The 12815-nt window shown below is 42.0% G+C and overlaps 2 protein-coding genes across 4 annotated transcripts in view; one reads left to right on the top strand and one right to left on the bottom strand.

Annotated features, from left to right (window-relative positions):
• The first annotated feature begins 2568 nt into the window (after nucleotides 1-2568).
• Nucleotides 2569-4111, top strand: cebpd (CCAAT enhancer binding protein delta). Its single transcript, XM_085805591.1, has one exon. It carries the CDS (start codon nucleotides 2828-2830, stop codon nucleotides 3770-3772), a length of 945 nt encoding a protein of 314 aa, XP_085661717.1. The 5' UTR covers nucleotides 2569-2827; the 3' UTR covers nucleotides 3773-4111.
• Nucleotides 4112-4474: 363 nt separating this feature from the next.
• spidr (scaffold protein involved in DNA repair) overlaps nucleotides 4475-12815 on the bottom strand; it is a 33886-nt gene continuing 25545 nt past the window's right edge. For all 3 annotated transcript variants that reach the window (XM_085805589.1, XM_085805588.1, XM_085805590.1), the window contains 8 exons: nucleotides 12571-12711; nucleotides 12405-12464; nucleotides 11681-11879; nucleotides 7810-8004; nucleotides 6448-6541; nucleotides 6240-6354; nucleotides 5219-5275; nucleotides 4475-4728 (listed from right to left, as the gene is read on the bottom strand). In XM_085805589.1, coding sequence (XP_085661715.1) covers nucleotides 4609-4728; nucleotides 5219-5275; nucleotides 6240-6354; nucleotides 6448-6541; nucleotides 7810-8004; nucleotides 11681-11879; nucleotides 12405-12464; nucleotides 12571-12711 — 981 coding nt within the window. In that variant the 3' untranslated portion in view covers nucleotides 4475-4608. The remainder of the gene's footprint in view (nucleotides 4729-5218; nucleotides 5276-6239; nucleotides 6355-6447; nucleotides 6542-7809; nucleotides 8005-11680; nucleotides 11880-12404; nucleotides 12465-12570; nucleotides 12712-12815) is intronic.

Raw genomic sequence — 12815 nt, 5'->3', positions numbered from 1 at the left:
ATACTCAATATGCAATAGTTTTCTATTCAATTCATTGATTTTGAAGAGGAAAAAAGGTGTCGAACGCATACAGCTGTCTATATTGATGAAAGGGCGTATGCTGTGTGTTTATATCCTGCAGGTGTGTTCAAAGACCACAGGGTGGTGCAGTTTCCCTTTCAGACAGGAGTGAGAAAGAGGAAAAGTACTACAGCTCACTTCCTAGGAGGAAAAACATTGAAGCATTTCCCAGAAGTGTCAGGACATGTGTCATGTAAGATGGCTTTTTATAGACAAGATCTTTAACATAAATATCAGCAGCAGCAGCTTGTTCACTACGGTAGGAAGTCATCAGCCACTTTCAGTTCACTGTCTGACCTCCAATTTGTCACTGAAACATCATAGTAAATTACAAAATATGGAATTTACTCTCTATGTGATCAAATATTAGTGTGTATTAATGTGTAGTGATGTTAATAACTACAGATTCCATGGTATTTATACATTTTCATATGCCAATGAATAAATCCTATAATAAGCAGACTGTATACCTATTTATACAGAGTAACCTGTAATCCTCAATCTAAGTACACAACAATTTCACCTGTAAGTAGTTTGTTGTCTATATTCAAGCGATACTGAATGTTTAAGTTTTTGTTTGTTTAGCTCTGAGTAACTGTATGTCCGGTTTTGCATCCCTTTGTAAATTTGTTCTCTGTGTTCTGTAGTGTAACTAAAAGTATTTACTTCAATTAGTTTTTCTGAAGTACATATGTTTTGAATAACATTCACTTTCCATCTCAGGCCAACTTATATATTTTCTCCACTATTAGTGTGAAATTACATTTAAAATTGTTTTTGTTTTTTTTAATCAAACTACATTTGCTAATTACATAAACACCTTTAGTTAGTTTGCATGTATAAAACATAGTGAGACTTCATTGTTTTGTGGATTAAACATAAAACCACTTGCAAATAGAAACATTACAGCATGCACATACATGCAATATGCAATAACACATCAGTGTCACTCAAATGGGCCTTTTCTTCACTGTGGGTAGGCTCCTTTTACTTTTGATAGTTCAAATACATTTTGCAAAATAAGCACCATTGCTAATGCAGAACTTTTACTTGATTGAGTATGTTCACAGTGTGGAATTGCTACTTTTATCAGGGTTAAGCATCTTAAACTTCATCCAGCACTACTCAAATTTGACAAACTGATTGTAATACAGATTTCACCTGCTTCAAATACCCATAACAAGAATATACAAGCAGCAAAAGTATACCTAAAAGCCCAATAAAGCTGATTCTGCTTCTGAAATTATTATTTTTAATCAATTATATAAATGCATTTTACCACTTTACCATATTTTGAAATCAGTACATCACAGCTATAGGCAACAGGCCTTTATGGGTCATACACAAAATCATGACACTGTTACGTAATAAGTGAATTTCCCGATAGAGCGCTGTGACAGTTCCCTCATGACGTCCATCAGCATGACACCACTTGCACTTGCAGCTTGAATTCATGAATGAATGGCAGCATGTGAGAACAGCAGTGGAAAGTCAGTGCAGTTGGTTTGCTCTGTGGTATAAGTCTGAGGTACTTGTATGAGTATTTGAACTCTGTGCTTCCTTCCTTACACTGCAGATGAAGATACTGTGTTTTGTGCATAGCATTTTGCTGACACATATGTGACCTTTCAATAGAAGATTTTAAATCAGTGTCATCAGTTTATGAAATAAGATGTATCATTATGAATTCAAATACCATAACAGAGTTATAATGAGCTCCACATTGACCAGTTACATGTTGGCTGACACATAGGCTACATGTTAATAAAACAATAATAAATCAGTTTCTTGATTCATGATTCCTCTGGATGAATGATTACAAGAAATCTCAGCACGTCTCATTATGCATTATTTCGTTTTGCATCTCTTTTGAGGTCATTTTAGTGTCACTTTGCTAAACATTTTTGTATCTCTTTACAGCTATCTTGTGTTTCATATAGTTTTTTGTGTCTATTTGTCATTGACATTTGGCTGGTTGAGCCCCAGGGGTTCCCTGACTCTTAGGATCCCCTAGACCCAGCCTGTTCAGTGATCCATCCATGTGTCAAATGCATCACCGCTGCCTCGGCCTTTGTGCGTGACACAATAATTAACTGTACTTGACTATTATGAACTACTAAAATATAAAGGACACTTACTGCATAGTGGGTACCCTACTTGTATCCTTAAAGTACAGTTTTCTGATCATACTTATACTTTTCCTGTGTACTACAACATTTTAATGCAGGACTTACTGGTAGTGAAGCATTTTAACAAGGTTTTTTAAGGACCTTCAAATAAAAGTTAATTCCACACGCCCAGAGTGGAGCTTTCAGTATGTAAACAACTCTGAACCATTCATACAATCGTAGTAAAAAGTGGGTGGCAGGAGCAACACGCCCTTCTCTCCTCAAATGGGAAGTTAGGGGACACCACGTGATCCCAGTCTGGAGTTGACTGGCTCGTGAGAGGGCGGCACGTGTGACGTCAGCGGGGGAAACGATACAAAACTGTCTGCGAAAGTAACGATGCCTCAGAGGAGTGACAAGAAGTGTGTGAGCATCCTTAGTGACAGGAGCCTGACAGGCAGCGCCCAGGGATAAAAAGCCAAAAAAGAAAGTTTTTTTACACAGAGGGAGCGAGGCGCCTGCAGAGGAAGAGAAACCACTACAGGTCACTGTGCAGCAGACAGCTGTCACATCCAAAGAGTCACTTTTTTTTACAAAAAAAAAGAAAGAACTACTTTATTTCTCTCCCTAAACCCACGTGGACCGAGCCACCAGAGTTCATGTGTGACATATACAGCCTGGACTCCCACTGCGTGTCCCCACAATGCAACATGAGTTGGGCGATGGAGCCTGCTAACTTCTACGAGAGCACCAAGCTGGGCGGCCCGCAGCAGGGGGTGTGCAAGCCGGGCAGCAGGAGCGACGGCGGAGCGGGCGAGGACGGCACCATGGTGGAGCTGAGCACCGCCCCTGCCATGTACGACGACGAGAGCGCCATCGACTTCAGCCAGTACATCGAGTCGATGACAGCCGTGCCAAACCTGGAGCTGTGCAACGACGAGCTCTTCCTCGACCTGTTCAACACCGTGAAGCAGGAGAAGGCGGATTTCTACAACATGCAGAGCTCGGTGCAAGCCTGCGGCGTGCAGCAGCAGCAGCAGCAGCAGCAGCAGCAGCAGCAGCAGCAGCAGCAACAACATCAGCAGCTGTCAGCCGTGTACACAGCGGAGCAGAGGAAGGCGGACAGCGGGCTGGAGAGGGGGGCGTTCAGCGCGCCCATCAAACAAGAGTCCGACTGGAGTGACAGCGACATGTCCTCGTCCCTCCCGTCCCAGATCGAGACCTGCGCCCAGACCTCCGTGAGCCTCACCACGGGTCAGCCGACACCTCCCACCACCCCGGAGCCCGTGTCCGCCGCCAGCTCGGCCAAGTCCTCCCCGAGGAAAGTCGGGAAGGAGAAGGGCAAGAAGTCGGTGGACAGGTACAGCATGGAGTACCGACAGAGGCGAGAGAGGAATAACATAGCAGTGAGGAAAAGCAGGGATAAAGCCAAGAGGCGCAACATGGAGATGCAGCAGAAGCTGCTTGAACTGGGCTCTGAAAACGACAGGCTCCACAAAACTATCGAGCAGCTAACCAGAGAGCTCACTGGCCTCAGAGATTTCTTCAAGCAGATACCCAACCCCTCCTTCGCCGCGCTCTCCACGAGTGTAGAGAGCCGGTGACAAATGAACTCTTCTATGAACTGAGCATTTAGGAAACATACCTCAAGAGACTTTCGTTTTCTTTACCATCTGTACCAGATGTATTTTAAGCTTACCATAATGGCACTGGAAAATATATGATGTTGCTGCCATATTTTTTTGTGGGATTTTTATCTGTATTAAATTATTCTACCACTGCATTTATATATGATATGATGTTATACCTGATATGGTACATGTTTTATAATTCCAAACTTTGTATAAGAGCCAGAGCATGATCTTTTATATAGTTTGTATGAAACCTTGAAAACCATTTTTGTTTATGGAATCTCCAATAAAAACGTGGAAAAGGTGCAGAAACTGTCTGGTGTGTGTGAGTAAGTCCTTGCAGAGGAGTTGGAGTGTTTTCTCACAAGAAGTCAGAAGTGAAACAGGAAATAGAAAGTAGAGTCAGCAAAAATACATTTATTGACACAGTGTCAGTAATCTTTAATACAGAGGTAGATAGCTTGTTGGGGGGGGAAAGATTTACAAATGTGTTTACACCAAAAAAAGTTCTCCTCTGAAAGTCACATCCAAGTTGATGAACCACGTGGGCTGCTTTGACAGACACTGCATGCCTCTGGTCTACCCTTGGGCTGTCAACTCCTGGTGCACAGGATCACATATCATTAACACAAACAAGACCTTGTCTTCTTGCAGCCGGTTCACTTCAGCACAGCCACAAGCTGTCAGGGAGGCCTTCAGAGGGGAGGAGAGCAGGCTAAACTGGCTCAGACCAAGGCCTCGGTGTGTCTGCGGATCCTTGGGGCCGGGATTGATATCATTAGCTAATTGCCCTGACGGATTTTTTTCTTTTAGAGGCAGATTTCTTCCAGGCCAATCCAGGGGGCAGGTTTCCTGGTGACGACTCGGACGTAAACGGCGAGGGGGCCCACCTCTTTTCCCAGGACATTCTCCACATCGTAACCTGGGAACTGAGACACTTGGTCCATCAAAAACAAACCTCACACCTGGCACGCCGAGGCACACCAGTTCACACCTTATTTATAACTTGTTTGGACCAGTTCAGGCTGAAAAAGAAATTTATCTCCACTTCAAATAGTTAATTCCATTGCAGCTGCTCATTAAAAAAAAAAAGCCCAAGTATGTATCAGTCAATTCAAATCTAATGGAGTTGCTGTGGTTGCAAAAACATGAGTGCACTTAGGGCCCTGACCTTTGCACTCGACATTGGTCAGCATTAATTCTGTTGATTTTGGAATTTATTCAGCTGTCATGAGCTCCCCTGAGTAAAACCATTGCTCCCTTCTTTGCAACTTAAGGCCACAACTAACAACCATTTAACGTTGATTAAACTGCAGTTTAGTTTTCAATCATTTTTTTTTTATCTTTAATGAGATACAAACTGTAGACACAAAGAAGCTCAGCCCAGTGTTATGTAACAGTTTATAAAAGCACACCTACCTCATTACCCTGCAGTGCTGTGGTGTTCAGAATGGACATGATTGTCTTCTTCTGCAGCTGTCGGCGAGATCAGAAGGTGTGGAGCCATTAATGCCAATTTAATTATCGCCTTAATGCTGTAATAAAGCTTTAATGCTGAACCAAACATACTGTGCTCTCTGGTGAGTAACAGATTGATAGAGGGGGTCACCATATCAGATTGCTGATAAGAAAAACGCTGATAATTTTATCAGTTTGGCTCAGTTACGTTTTCTGATTACAATGTCACACAAGGTATTCTGTAATAATAAAAAGGAGCTTTATGCAGACGCACCTACAGTGAAGGACTTGAATTCTTTAGTTTTTTTATGTGCTGAATGTTGATATTTATCTTTACAAGTCAATAAAAGTCTCATCAGTGAGTCCAGGAGAGAATTCAACAACTCTCTGCACCACCCTCCCACCCACTGCTCCTCATACTGTCATACTTCCTATATAGAAAAAATAACATTTCTCTTGTTTCCTTATGTTGAAGTTTGAGTGAGGAATAGGTTTGTGGATAGCTTAGCTCAGCATAAACTCCGAAAACAGGGAAACGGTTGGCCTGCATCTCTCTCTCTCTCTCTCTCTCTCTCTACGAAAATGTAAAGTAGTCTGAAACAGGCGTTTGTTTCAGAATATGTCACTGCCGCAAACACCTCAAGAAACCAGTACAGACTGCAGGAAGTCACTGGTCTTAGCTAAGAAATAGTGCAATACAACCCCCTTTGAAAATGTCACATTAAATAAATCATTATATGTTAGACAGAGGGCTCCAGAGATGCTGGTAGGTGGGTTTTGTTACCTTCATAGAGAGCCATGTTTCCCAGTCTTTATGCTAAGCTAACTATCTTCTTGCAGTAGCTTTGTATTTAATGTTCAGATATGAGTGATGTCAATCTTCTCATCCAACTCAGATGTATCTCACACAAAATTCAACAAAAGTGATAATTGATTATCGCTCGAGTGTAAAGTAAAAAAACAAACAAATCAGTGTTCTCACCTTAACCTTTAAAGTGCAATCACTTAATGAAGAAGAACTCAGAAACACTTCCAGTTGAATCTTTGTGTCTGGCTCGTCCACTGCCGATTTACAAGACACACAGCGGAAGCTTCGGCTGTGAAACGAAAACAAACCGTCAAAATACAAAGTGTAGATTTGACGCAATGATTAATCCTAAGGTATTGTGAGTAATTCTGAAAAAACTTACGGCCCCTCAGCTAACAGCTCTAAGTTGTCACTTCCACAGTGGTTGCAGGCAGGCCAGGAATAAGCCGTGTTCTCATCCACACCAACTATCACGCCTGCAATTATAAATAAATCTGTCAATAAAAAGTTTATATACAAAAATCACCTCTGGGAAACATCTATACAAACTTTCCTAAATGACTTAACTTTTCTTTTAGTGAAAATATGCTTATTTTTCTTCACAATTTATGTACACCTTGTGCTGCTTTCGACGAGTGGACGCCAAAGGAAAAACACTGACGTTGAAGACTAACTCGAAGAAACAGATAAATGATCTACGCATAGGTTTCAGTGTGTGTGTCTATGTTTCTGACGGGGTGTGAGAGATAAAAAAAAAGACATCCCTTTCATTTTTATCTGAGATTGCGGTGATAAATGTAGCGACAATGTTTGTCCTTGCCTGAACAACATGTCACTTGACAACCAGAGCCGCTCTCCCAAAATATTGGACCTTAAATAAGATACTGAATTTAAGACCGATTATCAGGTTGTTGTGCTTTCTGCTCTGAGGCTTTTTCCACTGGTAATTTCCAGAAGACACTATTTGCACACGAGTGCAAAAGATAATATGTTTGTTTTATTTTTTTTCAGCCACCTGACCAAACATGTACAAGCCAGAGGAGCCAGAACCAAGAGGGTTCACAGTTTGATCTTTGCCCTTAACTGCGACACAAAGTCGACAGATGCAGATTATTATCTGACACAGGCTGCTCTTCTCTGCACCATATTTACATAATTGCAAAGCTTCAAAGAATTTTAAGAAAGAAATCCATACGTCATGAGGACCTTTTAACTGTTGTCTGGAGCAAATGAGATAATAAGCAGCAAATGCATTGAGTCAGGTCTTAATTAAAGACTGCAAAATGTTACTTTTCTTCAACATGAAGCTGTGGAAAATCAATTTTAATGTTAGCAAACACCAAAAAAGCTTACAGAATGTAAAGAAACAACACTGCTTGTATGCAAAAGAGACTTACTGGAAGATCATGCCAGCCTCAAGCGAAACTTAAAGGCGACAGGCATCTTAATTTCACCGAAACTGACATGGGAATTGACATGAATGCAACAATATTTCATGTGTTTTCATTCCGTAAGGTCTCAAACAATGACAGCCTGAGGACAGAGAATAAGAAACAGAAGAAAGAGAGGCAGTGAAGCCACATCAAGGCCTCTTGCTGAGCTGTAAACTTATATATGAAAAAAACAAGTGGTTTTCTTCTCCTGAGAAAACACTGGGCATGTTCTGCAGGAATCGCTTCATATGAGGCGAGTTACATGAAAACCACAGGACAACTGTGAGAGAGAGGGGAGGGGGGAAACTGACCTGTGAGAGTACAGAGGGAGTTGGGTGTGGTCTCCAGGCTCAGCGGATCCAGTGTCACAGGTTGGGGCAGGGTCTTGGCCTGAGTCTCGGTCAGCGACTGTGAGAGCGAGTCTGGCCTGGTTGTGGACCGGAGGTGGTCTTCAGGCTCAGCGGGGCACACCTCAACAACAGACTGCTCCACACACAGGAGGACACCTACACATTGACATTTAAATTAGATGAAAAGTACAGTAACAATATAGAGCACTGACCTCGCTCAGAAGTGGAGGAAGGAGCACAGATCATTTCATTCATGTAGTCCATTCACTCAAGTACTGCACTTTAGTGGATTTGAGGCATTTGTACTCAACTATGTCTAATTTTTTCTTCTTAATATTAGACTCCACTATAGCTTTACAAATTGGAGTTCAAGCTCAATGCAATAAAAGTGAGTGTAACCCGTTATGGATTCTGTGATCATCATGTTTTATTTTGTTTCTGCCACCGATACCAGTCATCTACAAGCGTGACTGGCCGATCCATATCTGATACAGATCATTTATGGCATGTATTGCAAATGGTGCTATGGATATGAGTGTCACACACTTCAAAATAAAAGTATTGACCACAGGCGATCGGTAACCCTACGCATTACTGTTGACCTAAATATCATCTTTTTTTTTTAAAGCCCCTGTACAGACTTTTCATATAGCATTGATTTTGGCGGCCCCTGTGGACGAAAGCGGTGGTGTTTTGCCAGAATGAAGACTGCATTTCCCACTGTGAAGACGTTTGTCTGGCCGGCGCATGTAGATTTGTTTTGGAAACGTTGGAAAGAAGACGGAATTTGCTTTGAAAACTTTTTTTTTTTTTTTTAGCAGCTATCTGCAGCGTGCGTATGGATGAGGTAATGTATCTATTTGTATCGTTTTGTCAGTGGTCCGACCCGACCATGTCTTCCAGAGGTATAGAATTAAGACTACTTAGAAATATCGTATCTTCACACTGATGGGCTCATTTACTGTTGCAGGTAACATAGACACATCAGCAGAAACCAGAGACTTTTGCGTATCCAGTTAAAAGCTCTGTACCGGGGCTTTAAGTATATTTTTGGGGCTTTTTGCCTTTAATCGATAGTGTCGTAGTGGAAATGGGGAGGCAAAGAGAGGGGGAATGACATGCAGCAAAGGGTCGCCCGAGTCAGGATACAGGGCCGGCTGCAGCGAGGACTATTGCCTCTGCATATGGGGCGCCTGCTCTACCAGCCGAGCTAAACGATGCCCCAATATCATCCATTTTTTATGAAAATCATTTGAATCAATCAGAGCGCCCTTAACTTGTGATTTCACAATTAAGATCGATTGCATGAACAAGGTTATGGAATTAACTGTGAACATCGCGGCTTGCTCAGTTTTGACATGGGTTGAGTCTACAGCAACATGGCTCCATGTGGTGAGGAGCTTCCTGAGCAAGTAAGAGACCCGACTGTGAGACTTTATGAATATGGGAGAGCGTACCAGATCATCAGCGTCAAAACGAACACGAGCTGAACCAGAGCAGCAGCGGTGTGAGGGAGTATAGGCCACATACAGTTTACTATATACACAATCCTGCATTGAAAAACAGTGTGTGGGAGCAGGTGTTTCAGCGGCCGGTCAGTGTGAAGGATGTTGATGAAGTCGACCTCTACAGACGGGGTCCAAGCAGAAAACCATTACTGAAACGGCACCAAACTCCAAGATTAAACTTTGCCAAATGCCATGAAAAGAATCCTGATGAGTGCTGGCAGCACACTCTTTGGTCAGATGAAAACAAAAATAAATTTGTTTGGATCACATGGGGTCCAGCATGTTTGGCGCGGACTAAGAGTCACCACGGTGACTATCTGGTGCCAGCCGTGAGGTGTGATGAGTGTACTGATGTGAGGCTGCTTGAGTGCAAAAGGTGGAGAGGGAAAGATGATATTTATAGATGGTACCGTGAAACCAAATTTGCAATAACCGAATGCTTTACAAAAAGATAGCTCCCAGTCTCAAGAAACTTGGCAGGAGGGGAATTTTCCATTGTTTTGACCTGTGTCGCTACTTCCCATGAGGATCAGATCTGCCATCAAAGGTGGCAGATTAAAGGTGCACTGACTACTGGTGCAACTGGTTCTTAAACATTGACTTCATTATAGTTGTATTGCTCAGATAAGCTAAAACAAACAAAACTGTATTGGATGGATAGGATTCATAATGACTTAACATTTTTGTGACACTGGTCAGGAGTAGAGTGAGTTTTGCTGTTGATAATACACTAAAAGGTGATCATTCTGCATCATTAGTTCTTTTAGAGGTAAAATGTTGACTTTTACTTGTATTGGAGTATTTCTACTGTATGACTAATGGAAAATATCTGGGTACCACTGGGCAAGTTTCAATACAAGACAAAAAAAAAATATTTCTAAGAAGCAAATTTCTTAGAAAGTGTCAAAAACTTGCCAACACCTGTAAATACTGATGGGTAAAATCAGTGGAGTTCCCCTTGAAGTACAAGATGTACAGTACTCAGCAAAATATACTTAAAAGTACCTGAAGATAAACAGACCCCTGTATGTGATGTATTACTGGATATGACATTTGATTATTAGTACTGAGGCATCAGTGTGTAAAGCAGCATTTTAATGTAGTATCTGGCCGGGGTGCAGTTAGTGTTTAATACTTAATATAATGCTGGGGAGATTAAGCCAGTGCTTCTCGGCCTTTTCCAAATAAATGTGATGGGTTGTGATGATTAATGTAGTAGGACAGAAGAAAAATACATTAGTTCAGCTACACAAACGTGTATCCGTATTTTTGGAGTATTCTCTTGTCTATGATTTATTTGTCAAATATTGGATAATTTTACCTCTTTGGGCCTTGAAGTGTTCTTTAAACAAAACCATGTGAGAAGTTTAGAAGAGAAATGTCTCTTTGGTGGAACATCTGAGACGTGACAAAAGGCTCCATTCAAATGTCTTTCTGACTTTTTTATGACGGCTGTGAAATGCTGGTTCAATCTTTATTGTATAAGTTTATCATATGTTTTTTTTATGTGAACTTTTGAACTGCCAACTACCAAGGAACATAAGCAAGTTATTTTCCTGAAGTACTGCACTTCAGTACAAACTTTGAGGTACTTTTCTATTTGAAGTTTCAGATGTTGCCAACAGCCCCCTCACTCTGTCTGCCCGTCGTTTTTGTTCTGCTCTGTTTTTCCCCTTCAGGTAGACAAACTTACATCCTTTTTGTCTGGTTTGCCACACCACGCAACACGCAAAACACCACGCTCACACCCGTCCACACCTTGCACAGTCTACTGACGCCTGCTCTGTTTACACAACTCAATGCTGAGTTTAACTACATTTTGTATCATATTTCTGTGTGACCTCTCTGTGTGTTAACCTAACCCTCACACTTCTCACATTGTTTCATTTCAATTCAGTTCGATGTTTCACTAGAAGAAAGCAAAGCTTGGAGAAAAGTTAAAAAAATAAAATAAATAAATAACTGGAGACCATTTGGAGGGGCCCAACCTCTCTGTTAGGAACTGTGTATTACAATATTACAAACTAGCTCCACCCTCAGCAGCTACATCAGTAAAATACAGCTTACACCCTGATGCACCAGGTATCACAAAATAATAAAGCAACATACCACTCAAAGGGAGCATTTTACTGCACAAACTTTTACTGATTATATTTTGGCACTTTTATTTAGCTGCAAGTGACTAAGCCCAGCTGTTGGATGCATGCAGCAGTGGAGTAAATGTTGGGGAGTAGAGGTATAAAGTACAATGTGCCCCAGGCCTATACCTGACTAGTGCACACAGCCCTATAAAAATAGAAATAGCATGTCAGGTCACCATTTACCATGTTCTTTGATGGCATCTCTGAACGACATGCGGCATGCACTGGGGGAGCGTAGTGCTTCGAGGACAGAGGAAGTGAGCACACAGGAAGTGCTCACACACAGGGCCACTGTTCGCCTGCATGGTCGTTCAGCCTGCTCCTCCTGAAGGCTGGGGTCTGTGAGCACCAACCACACCTCACCCTGGCCTAAATCGGTGCTCTGAAGACGAAAAAGAAAGGCAGGCAATGACTTGAGAATTACTTAGAAACCACTCCTGACCTAGAAAGGGAGAATTTAAAGGAAACATTACATAATAAAAGCTTACAAAGCACAAATGGGATGCGAGCTGTCATTTCTGAAAACAGCTCTGATGAGATCATTCATTCAACGCGCTGCACACAATGCCGGTTCACTACAGTGCAACAACATTAAAGAGGGTGACTGTGTTTCAGTGGTGTGAGCATGTGGCAAAGTCCAACAGTTTGTTCTGAGCTGCTATCTCATCTTGGTCAAAGTTTAAAGGTCGAACCAATCAATGTTAAAGAACGCCCGGGCCTGACACAGATAGTCACACACACAGTGATACGAACGCAGCTGCCGACGTCAGAGCTGAGGTTTTATCAGTTTGTGTGTTGTGGGGCTCCGCAGCCATCCCTTTGAGATCATTTGAACCAACAATGTTTACTCTGCTGCTCATTTGGACTAAAGTCATATAAAATCCAGTGTAAGGCAGAAAGATAGTACCTGCATTCTTTTGTATAAAACTGTGGCGACAAAACTGCACCGGCGGGTTTTCATCTCAATCTGAAAAAGAAAAAGAAACGGTTTGAGATCGAACCACTGAAGATAAGCAATCTCAATCTGCAGCACATTTTTTAAGTTTGTACATGTGCTGTGAGAAACTGTTCACCTGCAGTACGTCTCGTAAGGTTTGTCCACTTGGGGGAACGTACAGAGCGGACAAAGTCTGCTCCTCTGTGGTTTGGACTGAGCTCTCCTGACCTGAGAGTAAGTAGCAGAAACTCAGAGCAGGACCTGCAGGTCTGCCCTCCTGTAATCAAAGAACACTTTGTTAAGATAAATACACCGATTCCAACATTTGCATCACTGCATTGTCGGCCAAACAGCCTCAGATCTTCAGCTCAACATGCTGCA

The sequence above is a fragment of the Trachurus japonicus genome, chromosome 17 (assembly GCF_045865225.1).
Source record: "Trachurus japonicus isolate A0001 chromosome 17, Traja_1.0".
NCBI lineage: Eukaryota > Metazoa > Chordata > Actinopteri > Carangiformes > Carangidae > Trachurus > Trachurus japonicus.
This window is presented reverse-complemented; position numbering and strand designations above follow the sequence as displayed.